The 24,153-nt window shown below is 35.4% G+C and overlaps 1 protein-coding gene across 2 annotated transcripts in view; it reads left to right on the top strand.

The window, feature by feature from the left end:
* Positions 1–24,153, top strand: part of TRPC3 (transient receptor potential cation channel subfamily C member 3) — a 51,182-nt gene that overhangs the window by 13,198 nt on the left and 13,831 nt on the right. For both annotated transcript variants that reach the window (XM_015825948.1, XM_015825949.2), the window contains 6 exons: positions 10,365–10,550; positions 18,544–18,708; positions 20,487–20,703; positions 21,305–21,538; positions 22,132–22,396; positions 23,505–23,700. In XM_015825948.1, coding sequence (XP_015681434.1) covers positions 10,365–10,550; positions 18,544–18,708; positions 20,487–20,703; positions 21,305–21,538; positions 22,132–22,396; positions 23,505–23,700 — 1,263 coding nt within the window. The remainder of the gene's footprint in view (positions 1–10,364; positions 10,551–18,543; positions 18,709–20,486; positions 20,704–21,304; positions 21,539–22,131; positions 22,397–23,504; positions 23,701–24,153) is intronic.

Raw genomic sequence — 24,153 nt, 5'->3', positions numbered from 1 at the left:
GAACGCTATGCTGGTTTATTGAATTAAATGGCTCTCCATTTGCCAAACTTTAAGCTGGGATGATTGCTTCCTACAGGTTCCTAAATTCTACTCTAGGGTGCTTGTACCAGACTTTTTGTTGTCCTGGTAAGTGGCCAGGTTTCTAAACCAAACAATGGACTGAAGTCCCCAGTGCTTTTTTTGTAAACTCACACATGTTATACAACCCGCCTTGCCTACCCTACAAGGTTCCATCCAAAAAAGGTGCCGGAACTCCGTTCTGGGCGTTCTATGACAAAAAAAGCTCTGGAAGTCCCCAATCATTTTAATTTTCTACGAATGCACTTAGAGGTACATGCAGGGGGAAAAGCATTATTTTTTAATCTGGAAAGGTGGATTTGGTATTTGCTTTTTAGCATGCTAGTTGCAGTTATTTTTTAAAAAACTAAAATGAGGAAGTACTGACTCTGGCAATTGCCATACATCCAAGACTCAAGCCTTATCTAATCCTGCTTGTGTTGCTGTTATGATGTAACGTTCCTTTGAAAAATAGCTTTGCTTCAAATGAAAATAATATGGTACTTGGCTTGGTAGGTACCAAATAAAATAATGAAAAATGAGCTCTGTGAAAACCAAGTGAGTATCCAAATTTTAGGTCCTAAATAACTAATGATTAAAGTATTGGACTTGGGTACATAAGAGTCCCAGGCTCAGATAGATGTAACTTTAGGCCAGCCCAATCTACATTGCAATGTGGTTGTTGTAAGGAAAATAAGAGGAAATGCTTTGTTAATTGTGTTGAGCTCTATTATACAAATCTAACAAATAAATGATTTTTCTTATGTCCATTCACAACTTTTGAACATTATGGTTTGTATCATGTGAATTTTGAATGCTTTTATCATTTTCCCATCTAAATAATATTATGGTCACTGTATAATAGGAATGTGTTTACAGTTCCATAATTCTATTAAAATGTGTATAATTGTACTGTTCACTTTCTCCCCGTATTTACATATTTTAACATCACAATTATATTGATTATACTATTTTTTCTGGATTTCTTTCATTGTTTATTTGGCTCCTTTTTTGTGAGTGCTTGTTCAGATTCCATATCAACTAGTATATAAAATTAGAATTCTACCCCCTGAAAAATCTTCATTTACTGAAAAAGAAAAAAATGGGTCAGAAGAGACAGATTGTAAACAAAATTAGTTATACAAATGACATGTCTTTCCAACTGTAACAAACATTTCAATAGGATCTTTCAGGGTCACTGTTAGATTACACTTTTTAAATTAAATTTCCCTTAAATTATTATGAGGAGGCAGAAAACACATAATGTGTGAAACTGTTTCAAGTCTAGAGAACTGTGAAGAAAATACATGTTGATTTGTGTTTGAGTATGTATTTGTGGGATGATGCAGGAGCAAAAAATGGTGGTTATTGTATGTTTATTAGCCTGCCTTAAAACATAGAAATGAATAAATCAGAGTCCAGTCATATTATGCAATTCAGTTCAGTTCAATGATATTTATTATGTAGAGCAACTGCTGTGAAATTAAAACTTGACCTATTTGCAAATTTGATGTTTTGTATAACTGCCATTATATTCAGATTAAATAGTTTGATGTTTAATCATTTCATTTTAAAAGTTTGTGTTTGATTTACATTATAAACTCATAGAGCAATAGGCATATAAGAATAACCTTTCTGCAATATGGCAAGTGAAGTGTTCTCAGTTTATAGCAGATTTGCAGATTTTCTTATATATACGTATTGTGCTAAGGTAATCCATTATTGTATGTATGTAATTTGGAACTGCCTTTCCTGTTAGATAATTTATGTGTTTAGATACTGTAAAATCTGACAACAGTTAGACTTACAAAAATAGTTATGTAATGAAGTGATAAAAACCTGAAACCTAAAAACCCCAAAACCTCAATCCTAATTGAGAAAGCGGGTCAAAGACTCAAAGACTGAAGCCTTGCCCTTCTGTATGTTCATTGTGCTGCATGTGAAAAAGAGACATAGCTATGATTGAATGGCCACCATGTTAAATTTTGATACCCCTGCAGACACTCCTCCTGATAGTGATTGTATCAGTGACAGTAACACCTAGAATAAAGTTTTCTGACATTAGGTTCTTAACAGAATAACAGAGTTGGAAGGGATCTTGGAGGTCTTCTAGTCCAACCCCCTGTTCAAGCAGGAGACCCTATATCATTTCAGACAAATGGTTGTCCAATCTTTTCTTAAACAACCTCCAGTACTGGAGCACTCACAACTTCTGGAGGCAAGTCATTCCACTGATTAATTGTTCTAATTGTCTCTTTAGTTCTAAGCTGCTTCTCTCCTTGATTAGTTTCCATCTATTGCTTCTTGCCCTGCCTTCAGGGGCTTTGGAAAATAGGTTGACCCCCTCTTCTTAGTGGCAGCCCCTCAAGTATTGGAACACTGCTATCATGTCACCTCTTTCTTTTCACTAGACTAGACTAGACATACCCAATTCCTGCAACCGTTCTTTATGTTTAGCCTCCAGGCCCCTAATCATTTTAGTTGCTCTTCTCTGCACTCTTTCTAGAGTCTCAACATCTTTTTTATATTGTGGTGACCAAAACTGGATGCAGTATTCCAAGTGTGGTCTTACCAAGGCATTATGAAGTGGTACTAACACTTTATGTAATCTTGATTCTATCCCATTATTAATTAATTGGCTTTTTTGCAGCTGCAGCACACCTCATATTTAAGTGGTTGTCCATTAGCAGTCCTAGATCCCTCTTGCAGTTACTGCTATTGAGCCAACAGTGTGCTGCAGCCACAAAAAAAGTGCCACCTATTCTATACCTATGCATTTGGTTTTTCTTGCCTCAGTGTAAAACCTTATTTTTCTCCCCATTGCATTTCATTTTGTTGGGACCAATGTTCAACTCTGTCGAGATCCTTCCGGATCTTGAGTCTATCTTCTGGGGTGTTGGCTATTCCTGCCAGCTTGGTGTTGTCTGCAAATTTGATGAGTTCCCCTCTATTCCCTCATTTAATTCATTTATGAAGATGTTGAAGGGTACTTGGCCTAAGACAGAATCTTGGGGTACCCCACTGCACACTTCTCTCCATGTGGATGTAGCTCCATTAAGGGATACATGTTGAGTGTGGTTTCTCAGCCAGTTACAAATCCAACTGGTGGTGATGTTGTCTATCCCACATTTTTTTAGCTTACCAAGAAATAGGTTGTGGTCTACTTTGTCAAATGCCTTATTGAAATCCAATGTACTACTTCCACAGCATTTCACTGGTTCATTAATTTAGTCACTTTGTCAAAAAAATGAGATAAGATTTGTTTGGCATGATCTGTTTTTAACAAACCCATGTTCTGGTATTGCAATTCAAATAAAGCAGTTGAAGGAATAAAAATGGATAATTTTTGAAATGAAACTTAACAAAAAAATTTTTAGAAGAAATATGCTATTTCTCATTTCATATTGGGAAGAAAATTTAAAAAATAGGTTCAAACAAGGCATAATATGGCTTGACATGAATAGATAATATATCCAACTATTTTAGCTGAATGAACAATCCATAGTTTAAAAATAATGATTAGATTGATATATGAATGCAGTAATTATTTGTCCACAGAGTGTGATATAGAAATGTCATAATTTGAATCCAGGAAATTTTCAACTGAGTGCAGCTAATTATATTTACAAAGCCTTAGTAAGTTTTGATCTTTTGTTGATGTAGTAACTTGCAAGTTGTTCTTACTCTACAAAAATCAAGTATGGCAGTAGCTGTCCATTAGGGTATTTCTTGTGATTATTAGATCTTAAATTTATGAGAGCTACAGAAAAGAGCAATTGCTGAGAGAACGCTGATTAAGAAGCAGAATCAATTAGGGATGGGGAGAATTTAATTTGCTTCATACTCTTATACTAATTAACTGTACATTTTAATTGGCTTTTATCATTCCTTTCTCACCCTATATTGTGCTTAGCAAGACTTTTTTTTAAAAAAACACTACAATGACTTTAAAGCAGTAGCAATTTCATATACCTCAGATGCTAACCAACATAGAAGATTTGTTTTCAATCTTGTAAGCGGCCCAGGCCCCTTGTGTAAGATAGCTATACAAATGATACAAATTAAATAAATAAAATAAGGCTTTGGCTGAGTTGAAGCCTTTTGCTGGAGAAAACAAAAAACAGACATGTAGGGCATTACATTTTCTTCCTGTGTTCTCTTTCCCTTGCTAGGATGAATATAGCTTTCCTGTGTGCCATAAAATGCCTAAGCCTGATGCAATGGCTTTTTGTTGACCTGTTATACATTTTAGTTAAAGCAGATCCAACTCAGTGGCAGGCCCTTTGAAGCTGCTTCCAAACCATTTTCCAAGTGAAGGAGAAGTGGTTGGTCTCAGTTTCTAGATCCATTGCTATAGGAACATGATAACAACGAAACAGTTAGAAATAAATTGTCACTGTTGATAGCAATTTAACCAATCAACTCTACATTTCTATAGGCCTCGTAGGTGAGCCCTCTTACTATATTATTTCCAAAGTAATTTTAAAATGTATTAGCCATTTTACAAAGATCCTTGCTTTATGTAATTGCTCGATTAAGAGTTAATACTAGGCTCCTATTGTGCAACATTGCAAGGTATGTATAGAATCTATGGTAATATATGTTGTACATTCTGGCATTTTTATTGTGCCGTAGTTTCTGAGCAGTTTAAATCATGTGGCTTTGATTTAGCAGCTACGATGTAAAGAAACTGTTGTACTACTTTAGATATAATTACATGTATGTAAGTAGGCAGAACTGTCAGATCATATTTAATTGTCATTTCAACTGTGTCAGATTCCTACATTCTTGTTTACTGCTGTGGCTATTATTAGAACTTTCCCATAGGCTCAGCTTTTCAGTATGTGCAAGAACACCATTCCTTTTCCCTGTTTTTTAATTATCTCAAGTTTGGCACTCATTTGTGGGCTGGACTGAGGAATATATCCTCATAGTTTCAGTGCTAGGGGTAGAAATTTCTTTTTGTTTCAACACTGTGAAAATGTTTTCCTCATTCAGTGGGTTGGCTTACACAGCTTACTAAATCAAAATAAAGCAATTACATTATTGTATGTCTTAATGCAATATATAAACCCAACTATAATGGCTTATATACCTCAAACTAGGTTATAGCTTAAGTACAAAGGTGACTGCAGTGTTGTTCTGTTTCTCTCCCCCCCCCTTTTTATATATTTTGCAGATATATTTTAAACATAATATAAGCAGTGTTTAGGGCATGTTCAGAATGAAATGCTGCCGGATTCAAGATGTCCAAAAGATTCTGGATGTGATTGAAATAAAATGAAGGAGCTAATATTTATGGCTTCATTTTATTTTATTTTTTTCAAATTCCACTTTCTTGGAAATAAATCCAAATTATTTTGGTGGTGTTAACTCTTTAGAAACAATGCATGGAATTGCAGTACTGTATTTTTCTGCCATTTAAAACCTTGGATTCAGAGTGAGAAGTGAAAAATATTAAAAAATGCAAGATTTAATACAGCACCTTAAATTAAGACACTAAGACTAAAATATTTTTAAAAGATTAAAACTCATTTGAAGGCAGCTCTAAAATGAAATTCTTTAATCAAGAAAGCCTACAGGTAACTTCATGACTGCACATTAAAGAAAAAGCTGCAGGCTATATTAAGTTAAATAAAGTAAGTATCATTGAGAACAGGCCTATAAGGAATATACAGAGAAATGTTAAAGATGAATCATTTGTTTTTTTGGAAATAAAATGTGCTGCTGTTGCTAAGTCTAGCATTTTATAAGGTTGCGTGACAGTGAGTAATTCAAGGAGACCCTAAGCCTAAAATCATCATTTCAGACATATTTTAAAAACATTAAAATTCATAATTGACCTGGCGTAGACCTGCTAGAAAAACTAGATTTTTAAAGTTATCATAAAGAATGTGGCTGGAATTATAGGGATCTCCAGGAATGCTATCCAGAGTTTAAGAGTGACAACAGAAAAGATGTGCTTTTGGGGACCTATGAATATCCATTGTTGTAATCAATGAAAAGCTTTATAACTGAGAATCAGCACCTTGAATCACACTTGGAAGACAATTCAAACACTGCTTTGGGAGCTTTCATTTACTTCATTTATAGCAGGGGTGTCAAATTGCCGGCCCGCGGGCCAGTTTCATCATACCGGAGCCGCGCCCACCCCATTGCCAGCAATGGTGAAAAAGCTCCGATACGTCATGCGACGTCACGTGACGTCACGAGTTTGACATGCCTGATTTATAGAATGAAGAGCCATGGTGGCGCAGTGGTTAGAATGCAGTATTGCAGGTTAACTCTGCTTACATTGCCAGGAATTCAGTTCCTTTGATCCTGACCGGCTCAAGGTTGACTTGGCCTTCCATCCTTCTGAGGTCGGTAAAATAAGGACCCAGATTGTTGGGGGCAATATGCTGACTCTCTAAACTGCTGCAGAGGGCTGTAAAGCACTATGAAGTAATATATAAGTCTAAGTGCTATTGCTATTTATCTATTTTATTTCTGTAACTTCATGCAACATGTGTGAAAATAATTTCTCCTCTAGCCTTAACTTCTTATAATAAGCCAGAGTGACTGTAAATTATAAAAAGATCTGAAATTTACATTTGGACAATATCTTTAACATCACCCAAAATGAGACAAAAGTGTAAGCTGTTGAGTTTTATCAAACCCTTCATTGGGTAAGATATTATAGAATGCTGCAGATAGGGAACAAATGGAGGGGGGGATCCAAAAATTAGATCAGACCTGACAGCCATGAGTTTTCCTTAAAGATTCAGTTACTACAATCAATCACTTAGAGCTTTATGACTTATGACAAATAAGGCTATGTGGAGCTGACCACAGCACTTTAGTCTGAGATGAGTTTGCAAGCTGATTCATTGCCAGGTTTCTCCTCTTGCCAAATGTATGAGCTAATATTGGGGAATATAACTAAAGCACCTAAGAGTGCATAAAGTGAAACAATTGTTGAACACAAAGTTGTACTGGATGCTTTGAACTGATTTGAATATAGTCTGCACACATTTTAACATTTTTATCTTTTTGGAGGAGGGGCGGTATTGATTTCTTAATTTAATCTTCAAGCTTCTGTAGACAGTACCCCTTGCTCTTCTATAACCAGGCTTGGAGTGGTGCGATGGCTCAGCAGTTAAACACACTGAGCTTGGGTTTGAGATCCAAGCACCGTGCAATGGGGTGAGCTCCTGTTACTTGCTCCAGCTTCTGCCCACCCAGCAGTTTGAAAGCATGCAAATGCAAGTAAATAAATAGATACCACTTTGGTGGGAAGTAACAACATTTCATGTACCTCAGCTTATAGCCATGCTGGCCACATGACCATGGAGATGTTTTTGGATAACGCTATCTCTCTTTCTTATAAAAAATGGAGATGAGCACCGCCCCCTAGAGTTGGACACAATTGGAAAGGGAAACTTTTGCCTTTATCTTTAACCAGGCTTAAAGTTTCTAAGTGCAGAAACACCACACAAAGATACACATTGTCAAAGTCATGGTTTTCCCACTTAACAGAATAACAGAGTTGGAAGGTACCTTGGAAGTCTTCTAGTCCAACCCTCTGCTCAAGCAGGAAGCCCTATACCAGTGATGGCGAACCTTTTAGACACCGAGTGCCCAAATTGCAACCCAAAACCCACTTATGTATCATTGGATGCTGGGTGGGCGTGGCCCATTGGGTGGGTATGGCCCATTGGGTGGCCGTGGCCCATTGGGTGAGCGTGGCTGTGGTGGTAACGGCAGACTGGGTGGGGCTAAAAAGTTCAATCCATCAATTCCAACTTTGCAAAATCTTTTTTTTTCCTCGAGAAGTTGAAATTGATTGATTGATTTAACCTTTTTTTTTTTGCACACGGAGGCAGAGGCTTAAAGCAAAAAGGTTTTATAAAACCCAGCTGAAGGCCTAGGACTGGGGCAATAGTGCACGTGCCTACAGAGAGGGCTCTGCGTGCCACCTGTGGCACGCGTGCCATAGGTTCGCCACCACGGCCCTATACCATTTCAGATAGGTGGTTGTCCAATCTTTTCTTAAAAACCTCTAGTGTTGGAACACCCAAAATGTCTGGAGGCAAACTGTTCCATTGATCAATTGTTTTAACTGTCAGGAAGGTTTTCCTTAGTTTTAGGTCGGTTCTCTCCTATCCATTGCTTCTTGTCCTGCCATCAGGTGCTTTGGAGAATAGGTTGTTCCCCTCTTCTTTGTGGCAGCCTCTTAGATATTGGACCACTGCTATCATATCGCCCCTAGTTCTTCTTTTCATTAAACTAGACATACCCAATTCCTGCAACCCTTTTTCACATGTTTTATCCTCCAGTCCCCTAATCATTTTTAACACATCTTTTAACACATGACTGTGATATAGTTGAATTTATTAAGATGTATTTCTGCAATGTGCAGTATGCTGTAAGCTGCTATTAAGAATCTTCACCTGGTGAAGAAAATGATGACAAAGAATGAACAAATAAATCAGACAATAGAAAAAAAAACCAGAGGAAAGTGACCCAAAGATGGAGGAAATCATAATTTAACACAGAGAAAGAAAAATCTGCAAGATTTTGCTATAATATTAGAAATGGAAAAGACATTCTATTTTTCAGGACTTCAAAACAAAACTGAAGATAAAAAAGAAGATTTGATAAAATGGATTATAGAGCTGTCAGGACAACCACTAGAGTTCGGGGGACAAAAGATGAAAAGAGAAATTGAGGGAGAAAGAAAGTGGAAGCTTCTTAACGAATACAAATGGGTGAAACTCCCCCTCAAAAGCGCCTTACTCAATTTGTCTTTTCCATTTTTAACAACACTTATAAAAATACAGGAAGAATCCCTTGGCAAGCTGAACACACTGATTTGGAAAGCTGCCTGGCAAAAGAAGAAGGCAAGAGCTAGACTCGAGAGAGATGATTTGACCTACCATATGGAGTACTACACGACTAAACACTTGTTTGAATATGGTTAAAAGAATAGTTAAATTTTGGATATGAATGGGTTTTATAGTAAGAGAGATATGATTTATAAATAGTATAGTATTTCTTTATGATATGGGAAATATAAAAATAATGGGATGAATTACATGAACAAAATGTTTTGGATATTTAAATGTAATCAACTTGGAGAAAATTATATTTGACAAGAAATGTTCTGAATACTGAGGGGAAATTAAGCTTAAATAAGAATATGAGAGAGCCAGACTCAAGAAAGGTGTGACTTAACAGATGGAGTACTATATGATTAAATACTTGTTTGAATATGGTTAAAAAAATAGTTACAGTTTGGACATGAATGGGTTTTATAATGAGATATGATTTACAAGTAGTATAGTATTTTTTTATGATACGGGAAATGTAAAATACTGAGATGATTTAAATGTATGAAATGTTTTGGATATTTATATATAATCAATTTTGAGAAAATTATAATTGACAAGAAATGTTTTGATTACTGAGGGAAAATTAAGTTTAAATAAGAATTCTGAAAACAGGACCTACAGCAATTTACATAAGATGATTTTTTGCAAACGCAATTGTAAAACAAACTGATTAGAAAAGACGCTACATTTTGATGCTATTGTTATCCATACAAATATTAGAAAAATCTTTATATTCAACTTTATATGTATTGAAAATACTAAGAACTATATTTGCTCAATGTTGGTAAAAGGAGAATATTATTGGAAGAAGAGAGGATCAAGGAAAGGTATTTCTAGTTAGTATGTTGATTATGAAATCATAGAAATTAACTATTATTGATTGTTGTTAAATATATGAACCCAGACAACACATTGTTTACCAAGTACTAAAGATTGTTATTGCAGAAATCAATAAAACATATTAAAAAAAAGAATGTTCACCTGGTTATCGAATTGTAATATGTAAATGCATGACAATGGACATGTTGAGCCTGTCATGTCTGTTTTGCTTTCCTTAATATTTGCTCTACAATTTTAAACTTGTAAGCTAAAAATCCTTGCAGGCCTGAAGCTGTGTTTATCTTTCCAAAAGTTCTCTATCACTCTGTGTGTCATAATCTCTCACACCTACCGAAACATCATTCTTTTGCAATTATTGAAATTTTTCCACTAACAAATAATTTTACATGTAGATGTTTTTCTTAATTATCGTATGTGTATGCATTTCTGTGCACTGTAAAATATCATTTAATAACATGAAAAAAGGCAGGCAAGGTATCATTTATAATTATGAAAATATGTCCAAGACAGGAAGATGGATAACCATTAAATTATTTAGGACAATGCTTTTATGTGACTTAAGGGCTCAGAAGCTGTCATATTTCTGTCTTCTAGTATGATTATCGTAAGTTGTCTATGCAATGCAAGGATTTTGTTGTTGGTGTCCTTGATCTCTGTCGGGATTCTGAAGAGGTGGAAGCCATTCTAAACGGAGATTTGGAAGCAGAGCCAGTTGAAATTCAGAGGCACAGAGCTTCCCTGAGTCGTGTCAAACTGGCAATTAAATATGAAGTCAAAAAGGTAAAGAATTATCTTTCAAACAATGTATCTAGTGAACTCTGTCATAAACCTGCCTGCATTAATAATCTTAAACATTTTAGTGTCAATTTTAGCTTTGTGCTCTGCTGAAATAACATGCTGATAAACTGATGTCAAAGATAGGAGTGAAATTGGCCTTTTTAAAGTGAAAAGATGGTAGGCACTGTCATACATAATCCAATTAATACTGTTCTGTGTATGTCTGTTTTGGGGCTATTAAAACATATTTAAAGCTAGGAAACAACCATGTTGTGCTTCTACTTTCAGCATCAATAACAGGATTTGGATTTTTTTAAATAAGAGGATGCTGTATTCTTATTTTGGTTTTAATTCCATTGCCATTTAATTCAAATGTAAATATTTGGATGTGATACAGGCGATTATTTTACTACATATATTTCTATTCCATTTAAATGCACAGGGCTTAGAATCTGGGTGAACTGTCAGAGTAATACAAATGCAAAATGCAACAGATAAGATGGGTAAATGGCTGTTTTCCTTCAATTTTTCCCTATATACCTCCATATTTCTCTGGGTTTGGTTTTAGACTTTGGTTCACTTTGCATTTTATGCCTTTGGGTTCTCTAATTTATTCTTTGCTTTCCAAATATTTTATTGGGATTTCCAGATTGGTATATTTTTGCTGCCTAAAACTGAAAATAGAAAAGACCAAGCTTGCAGCTTTTCATCCTGACCATCCTTCTGTTTTTTTCTTCTCCTGCTTCCTTTCCAGGATTATTAACTGTGGCATCATTAATGGAAGTTCTTAGCAATGAGAAACTTTCTCTAAATCCTTTCACTGATAATACTACAAGAATCTTACAGTTTTAATCATTATTTATTTTTCATATCCATATCTCCAATTTATTCATCACACAGTGACAAATGATCAGGACAACATTCATCACCAATGCTCAGACAATAAAAAGCACATAATAAAATATAGATAAAAATCCAATTCCAAACATAACATACAAATACACCCATACTTATATGCACATAGAGACATGCATTTGCATATATTGAGCTGACATTTTGTCTGTGCAAACCATGTTTAGATTTAACTATATATCTAATAATAATAGTAGTAGTAATAATAATAATAATAATAATGCTATATCCAAAATAGTACTTGCCTTGAAAAATGCCCACCGATGTTATGCCAAGTGACCATATTGTGCCACTGTTTTCAGATTGGAATGCTGCTGCATCATGCCCATACCAAAATGCAGCTTTATTATTTCTAGTTCATTTCTAGAAAAATTTTCAGGACTGAAACGATGGTGTTTGGTTGTAGATCATCTTGAATTTGTATCTGTTATGATGAGATGTGTGGAATATTTCTAGACAAGAATTAAAGAGAAACAAATCCTTGCTAAGGATAGGTTTCTATTTTTTAAAAAGGAACAACTGCAGTATAAAAAAAATTAAATGCCAATGCTTTTTGGGTACATTATTGATGGAAGATTACCTTGGGTAATCCTGATATTCTACTGGCAGATGATTACAGGATGGAATTACAATGACACCTGGATTTATTTTTACTTGAGTGGGTCTGCATTTACCATTACAGTATATTCTCAGAGACTGCATGCTTTTTCATGGCTTCTAATATAAATCTCCATGTGTTAAAGCCAATCACTCATTAAAGAGAGCTTTCTGAGATGCCCCACTCTGATTAAATGATGTGGATAATGTCCTTAGACTCATCCATTATTAAAACAACATTTGATGCATTTTAAAGTTCTTGATTATATATGTGGTGGTCAAGGATTTTTTATTTTGAGAGAAAGTGTGCTAATGGAACACCTCTGATTCTTTGACTAAGCATATTTTTTCACCTCATCCTATACTATTTCCTTCCTGTTCATATGTTTAATGGAGTACAAATCATCTATAGGAAGCCAAGTTCAATGGTGTACTTAATGACTTCCTTCTGCTGGCGTGGAATTCCTTGGGAAAAATGCTGATAATTCCTTAATAATTTGCATTTGGCAAAATAGGGCAAAATTAAGAGTTTAGGCAATAAGATAATATGAGACAGTCCATAACATACACAGCCCTAGATGAATTTGAAAGATACAGTATAAATGTGCATGCTCCTTCCCATGAAAAAAATGAATATATGTTCTTAAGGCACAGATTAGCAGAAGGCCTTTTTTTGGCTCTCAAATTTTACTACTAAAGTCCTGTTTTTGTAATACTGGAGAAACTTTTAAACAGCATTATGTGCGTGTTCATAATCCAGTGAAATCACCGTATAGAAAGAATGCTGTTAAATATGATGCTTTAATATTACCCTTAAGGAAAAAATGCCCTCGTAGCAGTTAATGCTGTGAGCTGATGAGTCTCTCAGGTTTGAGTAATACTGTTCAGTAGAAAAAAGAGCTTTCCTCCCCAAAATGATATCTAAATTGGTAAGAATGGATGAGTGGTTATCTGGAATTCACTGGAAACCTTAGTGATTGTTACTTTCTTTTGTTGTTTTCAGGATTTCATTGATGTAGGTGGTGAATGGCTGTAGATAGTGCTATAAGGATGGGTTAACGAACTAGGCTCATCCCTGCTGCCAGTGAATCTTAGTTGTTTTTGTAATACAAATAGTCCTCAACTTACAGCCATTCATTTTAGTGGCTGTTCAAAGTGGTACTGAAAAAAAATGACTTATGACCGTTTTTCACAGTTACAACCGTTGTGGTGTCCCCATAGTCACATGATCAAAATTTGGGCAGGCATGTACTGTATTTATGACAGTTGCACTGATCCGAGGTCATGTGACCCCCATTTATAACCTTTTCTGCTGGCTTCCAACAAGCAAAGTCAATGAGAGAAGCTAGATCACTTAACAGCCTCATAATTCACTTAACAACTCGCAGTGAATTGCTTAACAATCATGGCAAAAAGTGTTGTAAAATGGGGCAGAACTTACTTAACAACTTCTGGGCTTAGCAATAGAAATTTTGGGCTCAATTGTAGGTTTAAGTTAAGGACTACCTGTACCTAAACCGAGTTTCACTCTGTTTTCCTTCTTTTCCTGTCTAGTTATCTCTTTCCCTTGCTTCATATCCATCCAGCTCCCTTCCTTTTCTTAGCACCCTGGGACTGTTTTGGAAGGCAATATAAGCGTGTACTTGTGACTTTCTATGTATGACAGTGGTTTTGAATGATAGTAGTTAAAGGCATATTTGTGAAAAGACCCACAGCAGAAACCCTAATGATCTCTCTAGCATAGGTGGTAGATGGCAAAAAATGTAATAATTGCTGCTTGAAAATACTTTTTTAAAAAAACCTAACAAGGTATGTGGGAGGAAGGAAGGAAGGAAGTTCCACTGTCAGAAATGAGAAAGCCTTCTGATTTGTTTTAGATTCAGTTTGAATTGCTTTGAGAAGAAAAGTTGAATCCATTGATGATTTTTCCTTCTGCTAATATCCTCTACTGAAGGCTACATCACATGGCATGTTAAATACAGATCATGACGATGTTTTTCTTTTTTATTTATGCTAGTTTAAGCCCAAGTATTGGGATTGAGACAAGTGGATGGAACTCTAAAACCTATATATGCTACCTGCTCAGAAAATTTGACTCCCTGATGTATGAGGGATTAAAAAGAAGGAAAAAATATCAGTTGATGCCAAAACTATTTTATCTTTATTTTAAAACTTCTGTATAAGTGAAATGGTATTGCTTTTGCCATAGAAGAGTGTAAGATTAATTGACTCAATTTTCTTCTTTCAGTGTGTGCTGATCTTGACAAGGGTAGCCCTCTCCCAAAGAGTTTTACAGCTTACTTGAGCATTTTAAAAAAGGCAGATGTAGAGTAAATTGGGTGTGGATATCAGGGATTGTAGTCTGGAATAACTGGAAGACACCAGACTGAGAAAAGGAATGGTATGATCTCTGACTTCATTATAAAATCAGGTCTTGAATTATAATTATTATGTTGCTGTTAATTAAACTTGTCATAATAATTAAACTGAACTCTTGAGTTAGCTAAATTAAATAAAAAGCTGAGATTTTCTTGCAATGATTGGATTATCTATATCTATCTATCTATCTATCATCTATCTATCTATCTATCTATCTATCTATCTATCTATCTATCTATCTATCTATCTATCTATCTATCTATCTATCTATCTATGATCTATCTATATCTATAGATAGGCACACACGTTTCTATGTGGAGTCCTTGGTTCTCTCTGAGCTTGGTTGTTTGCCTGCAGATGTTTCATTATCTGACTAGATATCTATAAGCAATGTTTCTTCTATGACATTGGGAAAAGTCATCTATTGAACATTTGCAAAAAGAAACACACACACACAGACACATACACACATTTACCTGTCTGTAAGAAGATTCCTTACAGAATAGTGATAAAATGAAATAATATGATAGGAGATAAAGTCAGGGATAGGGCACAGCTGTCTAGAACAGGGCTTTTCAACCAGTGGTACGGGTACCACCTGTGGTACATTGGCATCTGGCAGGTGGTACACGACCATCCTAGAAAAGTGGTAGCGGGGGAGGGGAATGAGCTGAACACGTGGCAGCACCGCACAAGCCTGAGCGAGAGATGGCTGGAGCTGCAGGGCTCTCAGGGCTCAGTGGAAGCGCCAGGATCAGTGCCAGGCTCCAGCTGGAGCTCGGCACTGATCCTGGTGCTTCTGCTGAGCCCTGAAGAAGCACCAATCAGCTGGAAAGCAGCACTGATCCTGACGCTTTTGCTGAGCCCAGAAGAAATGCCGATCAGCTGGAATGTTGCAGCATCTCCAGGGTCTTGTGATTTACATTCAGATGGTTGGCAACTGATTCATATTTATGATGGTCACAGTGTCCCAGGGTCATGTGAAGTGACCAAAACCTGCTGCAACCACCCAGCAGACGGGGGGAATAAAAACCAAACACCAACCCACCCCTCCCCCGCTGCCAATCCTCAACAGAAATGCTCACAACAATGAAAACCTCGGACAGGAGGAAGAGGGCGGGCGGGCAGGCGTCTTGCTTGGCTTTGGCCTGGGGGGCACTTTTTTCAGTGCTATTGTAAGTTTGAACAGTCACTAAGTGAACTGCTGTAAGTCGAGGACTACCTGTACTTCATCACTTTTTTCCTTTTTTTTTTAGTCATCAAGTTTTTGACACATTGCTAGGCGACTGGTGGTTACTCGGATGTTGCCATATCCTAAAAGTGGCACAATGGGTGAAAAGGTTAAAAAGCCCTGGTCTAGAATGCAACATTTTGTTTGAGATCTCACCTACTATTTTGCCATCTATATATCCCTATTGCACATAAACCAATTTCATTAATATATTTATAGGCAATTACTGCCCCCTAAATAAGAAAAAACAATCACATAATGACCAAAATAACAAACCCATTTTCACCCAAAGAAAAAACAACTGTTAACATTTTAATGCTTTATCTCCAATCTCATTTGAGCTTTTTGAAGTGTTACTGTGATGTTGGCAATTTTGAAACCTGCTAAATAAATATATCTAATAATAGAATAGAATGGTACAATATGAATTAATACAGTAGGAAGTCTTTAATAGCTTCAAATATCCCATTTGGAGAAGCTTATAATTTAATCCATTTTCCTCAAAAAACAGTGTTATATTTAAGTGGCAACATGCAGATTTATTAATATATAGTTTTAGAAGCTGATAATCTTATAAAACCACCAACTTGTACTGGCAACATAATCAAAAGACACAATTTTTCTGTCATACATAATTTCCAGTGAGAATGCCAGCATTACTTAATATGCAGAGCATAGGGCTTGGGATTTTTCTAATTTTTATAGATGCCCTAAATTATAAGTGTAGTTTATAATGGAAATTAAAGATAATGCCTGAACCTTGTTAGCCATTTCATTATTGGTTTGATGGAAGATATTGTATTTATTGGACTTTGCTTTAGTAAACAAGCTATAATCCAACTTGGATTATGGATCTGTCACTATTATAATAACTAATGTGTTTCTCATTAGGGTACCTCTGTTCTTTCTGGATGTTTTTGCTAAAAACAGAGACATTTAGCTTGTATAGTATTCTGAAAGCAAGAACAGAGTATCTTTTCAGACTGCTAACTTAAAAGGACCTAAATAGCTTCTGTGTTATACTGTAAGTGCTATCTTTGCCAAACTGAGACGGTATGCTCCAGCCACACAGAAATCTGCCTAGATAGCACCATACTGTGGACAGTTGTGCTAGGATTTTCTACATTCAAAATATGTATTCTCTCCCAGCTACAGAATTTGAAATAAACCCTTTCACTGGTACAACAAACACTTTATATCTTGCACTAGAGCTTTGATTTATGAAAATAGAACTAAATAAAAATTTTGCTTTCTTCTGCCCCAGCCAATGAAACTTGCTTCTAATATACATTGCAAGTAGTTTTTTTTCCCTTCCATCAAGTTCCTCCCAGGTTATATTTCAAGAGAAGAGGGATTTAGGAAGTGTAGGTAGGAAACAGATCTGAAAAAGATTCAAGAGTTTAAACCTGGAGATATCTCCTCCTTATGTGGAGACAAAAATAGGATATTCTTAGGGCTGGAGATACTTTACAGAAGCAAGTGAACCTATTTAAAAAAACTTTTACTTGTTTAGTAGCAATGTGTTCCTTTGTTTTTGTGTTAATCAAGTGTCTATAAGCCACACTATATCTTCCCTTGTTCCATCCAGCTTTGTCATATTAGAGACTTAATGTATGTCTAAGCCAAAAAGACATTTAGTGCTGGCAATAGAAACACGGTAGAAATCCCCACAAGAAGAATATATGACTGATACTGGATCCAAAATAAAATGTCTAACGGTAAGCTACCCAGAGTCATTGATTGAGATGGGCAGCTATAGAAACTGAATAAATAAATTTTGCTGTCAAAATTATTCTGGTATCTGTTTCTTTCCCAAAGTGAATTAACTCTTATAGGCATCATGTATTTCTGTTGCCATCAAAGTAAGGTTTAAAACTCAGCTCTTGGAAATAGACTTTAAAATTTATCTCCCAGTAACAGTAGTCCATAAGAAGACAGATAACCTCTACTCAATTGTATATTCTGTTGCTCATAAATCAAAACATATTTTAGCATTCAAACCTGGTACCTCAGACATAGCTAGTATCCAGCAGAGACATAAATTGGATGTAAGTTGCTTCTGATTTGGATGAGATATTAAAGTTTAAAAATCTTGCAAGTAGTATTAAAGTTTAAATCATTGTATTTAAATCAGTATTAAAGTTTAAATCATTCACTTGATCAGCTACTTTTTTATTTGGTCAAAGGTAAAATTTCTTTCTCTCTCTCTCTCTCTCTCTCTCTCTCTCTCTCTCTCCCCCTCACCCCCCCCCCACAGACGACACTGAAATTGACTTTTAAATGTTCAAGTTATTTTAGTTTTATTGTCAACGTATTTATTTATTTATTTGAAACACTTGTGTTGCTGCCTATCTTAAAACCAGCTCTGAGCAGCTTAATATTGATAAAGCAATAAATACAATCATAAAACAAAACACACACACCCCAAAAGTGTTTGGATTACTTGTATCAGGTAGTCCTCGACATACAACAGTTCATTTTTAGTGACTATTCAAAGTTACAATGACACTGAAAAGTGACTTTTGACCACTTATGACCATTGCAGCATCCTGTGGTCATGTGATCAACATTCAGACACTTGTCAACTGACTCATATTTTTGACTGTTGTGGTGTCTTGGGATCATGTGATCACCTTTTGCGACTTTCTGACAAAGTCAATGGGCAGCCTAGATTCGCTTAACAACAGTGTTACTAACTGTGGCAAGAAAGATTGTAAAATAGGGCAAAATTCACTTAATTATCTTGCTTAGCAACAGAAATTTTGGGCTCAATTGTGATCATAACTCGAGGACTACTTGTATTTTAAAAAAATTTGTAGTGATGCAAAAAATAAATACAGTGCTGTGTAATTTGATTTTTCTTCTGTTTTCCCACAGTTTGTAGCCCATCCTAACTGTCAGCAACAGCTGTTGACCATCTGGTATGAAAACCTTTCAGGATTACGAGAACAGGTCATAGCTATCAAGTGTCTGGTTGTGCTGTTTGTTGCACTGGGCCTTCCATTTCTTGCCACAGGATACTGGATCGCACCATGTAGCAGGGTACATAATTTCCCCCCTTCATATTCTTTCCTTACATTTAAACTAATTAACTTAGGGGAAAATACCTTTGTATGAAAGCTTTTCTTTAAAAATAATGTAACTATGCTGATTACCAAATTACTATTTTTGTACAGTAGAAACCATCATGATATTATTGATTTCTTTCACTTAGTATAGTGAACAGAATATGTTACTTTCCTTACTTTATCATCATTCTGTGCACAGATGATTCTGGAATATATATAGGCTTATTTATATTTAAGCTTCTGTACATAGATAGAAATCTCTTCCATCTTCCACAGAGCTAAAGGCAGTGAGTCACACTGTGCTTACCTTTGCAATACATTTGTTCTTCAAGGATCAAAGCAACCTTGCATTATTTTTAGTAATAATAAAAAGGTGGCAAACCATGTGCACACAAAAACTTGTTCTATTGAAGTTAGACTTATTAATAGTGTTTTACTTCTGAGAAAACTTGAGTTGAAACTTGGCTGGTTGTAATATTCTGGGACTTTGTCCAACCATGTTTGCCAGACAAATAACTAAATGTCCATTTTTTTCAATGGACTGAAAAAGGGGGGAAAGAAAGCTCTTTTAATAGTTGGACATGAGGGAAGAGCAATCGGGACTCTTCTATTGGTACAATCTGGGGATGCTACCGTATCTTTGAATTTGGAAAAGAGAACTGATCATAGATATATCAAAGCACTATAAATGATGCTTGCTAATACTTTTCTTATCCAGTAGGGTATTGTGCCATAATTTCCTTTATTCACCTACTATGAATGGGTGGCTGGTTTACCAAGGAATGCCTTCATCTCAAGTTCTCAGGCAGTGCTTGCAAAATCCCACCAGATTCCACCAGACTAACAGTATGCTTAAAGAAAGCTAAGCAGATAAAGAGAGAATTATAGATGTATTCCAACAACACTTCCTGTAGTTTGCTAATAGAAAGGCTATAGCGGGGCTAGGGAGCATAGTTGACATTCCATGTATCAGGAGCACAACCTGGCCTTGCATTTCATCTCTACTAGTTCAGAACTAGTAGAGATGGAATGCAAGAAACACTAACCTACAGAACAGGATTTGCTTTTTATGCACTTCCTCTTATAAATGGGTATTGGGCAGTGTATCTGTCATATCTAAATGCAGGGCTAATCTAAGACGTGTTGTTTTAAAAAACTAAAATGGAGCGGTCAAAAACTTCTTTAAATGTTTGAAATCAAAATGGGCAGTTCAGACTTCACTAGAAGTATTCCAACCTTTAATGCCTTACTCAGAAGATTCCCAAGTTGACAAAAATGGCTGTTTTCAGGTTGGAGCTCTCCTGATTAGGCGAGAACAAGCCATTTCAAACTGGAAACAGCCATTTCCAATTCATTTGAGTTTGATTATTTAAACACACATACCTATAAGATGAATAAACTGGGTGTGCTTTGTTTGCAAAATTTATGAAACCCTTCTTCAAACTTTATGTGTACTTTTTGTTGGCAGTAATGATGAAAATAAAGTGGTTTTCACTAATATAAATAACCCATTGTTTTCATTTTTTTTTAAAAAGCTGTCTCATCTGATTCCAACTTAAGACATAATAAGTGAGCTCATACATTGATCAAAAATGAAAAACCCCACATGGTTTAGTACTATTTATGGACAAGATGAAAAAGTTGGGAAATCCCAATGTATTTTATGCCTTTAGACTATTTGCTGAAAATGAAAGCATGTATAGATGAAAAATAAGTCAAAGCAAAAACCATACTTTTACTTTGCCTTCTTAGCTTGGGAAAATTCTCCGGAGTCCATTTATGAAATTTGTGGCACATGCAGCCTCCTTCATTATTTTCTTGGGACTACTAGTATTTAATGCTTCAGATAGATTTGAAGGCATCTCAGTATTACCAAATGAAACAGTTATTGATTACCCAAAACAGATCTTTCGAGTTAAGACAACTCAGTTCACTTGGACAGAGATGCTGATCATGATATGGGTGCTTGGTATGTATATATCTTATCACTCCCTTATTGCAGTGCATTTTTTTTAGATATCTCTGCATGACCCCATAATGCTAAATAGATCTCAACAGACTTCTAGAAAATATGGAATTGATAATATAGATAGCATACAATAAAAGAACTCTAAACTAGAGACTACCTTGGAAACCATGATAGCAATAGTATGTTGAGAAACACTGTTGTACTTTACAGTGACCCCCACATATTAATCATTAAGTTTTTAAATAACTGATATTGCAATGATTTTAGTCCAATATTTAGGGACATTTTAATGTATTTCTTTAATAGTGTGGATGCTGCTATTATGTGATCCAATTCCATCTATTTCATTTACGTAAGAAACTTCATGAGTATAATTTGTAATAGTATGCACCGGCATGTTATACAATGTGAGTAGGCCTGAAAACATCTGCATCATTCTGACATGTGTATGCCTTTTGTTTCTGGTCTGAAAGTATAGTCATATGCAGGTCTATTAAAAAAAGTTAAATTAATCAGGTTAATGAGACTTAATCTCAGGTTGGTATGTTTGGATTGCTTCCTTAATAACTCTTAGCTGGATTTCATTGCATTTCTTTTTCAGGTATGATGTGGTCTGAGTGTAAAGAACTCTGGCTAGAAGGACCCCGTGAATACATTCTGCAGCTTTGGAATGTTCTCGATTTTGGAATGTTATCTATTTTTATTGCTGCTTTCACAGCTAGACTGTTGGCCTTTTTACAAGCTACAAAAGCACAAAACTATGTGGACAAATATATTCAGGAGACAGATCTCTCTGTGGTCACACTTCCACCAGATATAGAGTATTTTACTTATGGTAAGTTCAAAAATGTTGCCATGACTCTGGCATATCAGAATGGCTAATATTCTTTAAAGTACGGGTAGCTAACTCTCAATGGCCAGGGCCTGAACACATATTATGTTTAACCCACATGGCAGGTTTAGCAACACTTTATGCAAGGCATTATGGGGCTGTACATTAGTCATAGACTCTATATTCCTGCTTTTGAATGGTGATTTCTTATTAAATTTAGCTATATATTTTTTGCTGTTAAGATGTTGTTAATTAGTTTTTACTAGTCATTCTTTTAACTTATTTTAATTTATAAAAAGCAAACTAGTTTGATCTGAAAAAAGATATTAAAGTAAAAATGTTCTATAGTTTGAATTTCTAAAGAGGATAACTAATTGTTGTTCGATTGGTCCAGAGAAAATACTGTTCAGAATATTTATTGACCTGTAATTATTTGAAAATATTTACATAGATCTTTAAACCATATATACATAGACACAACGCATACAGCATACAGAAAGAAATAGACTCATAAAACTGCTAATTGTGTTTTTATTTTGGCAATACAGTGAACAAATAGATAAAACTAACAATCTTGTTTATGTCATTAAATTTAGCTAGAGATAAATGGCTCCCATCTGATCCACAAATCATATCGGAAGGTCTTTATGCAATTGCTGTTGTGCTTAGTTTCTCTCGGATTGCTTATATTTTACCTGCAAATGAGAGTTTCGGACCACTGCAGATTTCACTTGGAAGAACTGTTAAAGACATTTTCAAGTTTATGGTTCTTTTTATTATGGTATTTCTTGCTTTTATGATTGGGATGTTCATACTGTACTCTTACTATCTTGGAGCCAAAGTAAATGCAGCATTTACTACGTAAGTAAAAAGTGCAGAAACAGTTATTACTGTACTTATTTCTGATCAAATTTGCTGAAAGGTTTGATGACTACATACATAGGAAGGTACATTTATGGAGTTTTCTTGACAATTATATGGAAACAGTTTGCAGGGATATTTTTTTTTACAAAGATGTGTAAGAAAAAGAAAGGAAATGATATTAGAACTAAACTTGACAATAATAAAATTAAGGAGGAAGGAAAGGAAATTCAAAGTTAAAGGAGCTGGATATGTGAAAACATAGACATGAGTAAAAAGCTTTAGAAACACCTGAGAAAGAGGATGAAGAGACTGACTAGCAGCCACACAATAGTTGTTTCAATATAGTATCTGTAGCTGCACAAAAAGGTAGTTTGTCTATAGTATATACAAATGAAGTTAGCCCTGCAGTACCACAAAACAACTCTAACATTTGTCACTTTGAATGCAGTTGAATCAGTCATTGCAAGACTAATTAACCTGGGGTCTTTGAGATGTTTTAGACTTCCACACACATTACATACAGCTAGAATAGTTAATATAAGGATTTGTACAAGTTGTCAAATTGTCAAAAGGGCACCAGTTTGTTCATCTTGAGCTGTAAAGTAACAGAATGGTTGATATAAAAACTGAGACCACTTCTAAATTTATGTATTCTTTGCATTTACCTAATATTTTATGTTATGTTTATTTGCTATAATTGTTTCTAATATTTCAATATATAGTACAGTATAGTGCTACTATAATATTAGATTTTGTTGGGTTCATGGGCTGACAATGTTGTGTTTAGATTGCTGTCTCCATTCTTGTGATGCTGTTTGGTAATTTTTTAGAATTTGGAACTATTTTCTGTTTGACAATGAATCAGTATAAGTTGTAAGGATGTAATCTGCTTTTTAAAGATATCAGAAATAGTGACTTACTATGTTAAAGAGTATAGCTCCACATCTACAAATTTAATTGGCCATATACAATAGGGCATAGCACAGTTTCTCAGTAAAAAGATTTTATGTTGTGTGCATTAAGCCCTCTATCACTTTGTTTATTAAGCTAATTAAACTATAAAACTTGTAATAATGTTCTAATGCTTTTTTTTCTTTTCATGCAGTGTTGAAGAAAGCTTTAAGACTTTATTTTGGTCAATATTTGGTTTATCAGAAGTTACATCAGTTGTGCTCAAATATGATCATAAGTTCATTGAAAATATTGGTTATGTATTATATGGAATATATAATGTAACAATGGTTGTGGTTTTACTCAACATGCTGATTGCAATGATTAACAGCTCATACCAAGAAATAGAGGTATGTCTCAATAGTATTCATATATTTAGAACTGAGAAATAATTTTGATTTTGATAGTTTCCTCTGCTGAGTTGTGAAAATGGATATAGCCCAGTGGTTCTCATCCTATGGTCTGTGGACCGGGGGGGGGGGACCACAATGTTGTCACAGGGGATCCATGAAGGCTTGAAGAAATGTTATGATTTAAATCTTAAGTCTTGGTGGTTTGTGACCATGGTCTGTGGCCACAAAAGGCATTTAATGGGGGTCTGTGGTGAAACGTCGGAAAAGACGCCTAGAGAGCAGTTGGAGGGCCAGCCGAACCGAATCCGCTCGAACACAGGTAAGGATACATGTTAGATCCTACCTAGTGGCGATGAGGGTGGCTAGGACTAACTACTATTCCTCACTCATCGCGTCATCAGATAATCGCCCGGCCGCCCTCTTCAGGGTGACCCGCTCCCTCCTTCAATT

Source organism: Protobothrops mucrosquamatus, unplaced genomic scaffold, assembly GCF_001527695.2.
Source record: "Protobothrops mucrosquamatus isolate PMUCROS unplaced genomic scaffold, P.Mucros_1.0 scaffold2887, whole genome shotgun sequence".
In the NCBI taxonomy this organism is placed as follows: Eukaryota; Metazoa; Chordata; class Lepidosauria; order Squamata; family Viperidae; genus Protobothrops; species Protobothrops mucrosquamatus.
The sequence above is the reverse complement of the archived record's forward strand: the minus strand, read 5'-3'. Positions and strand labels throughout refer to the sequence as shown.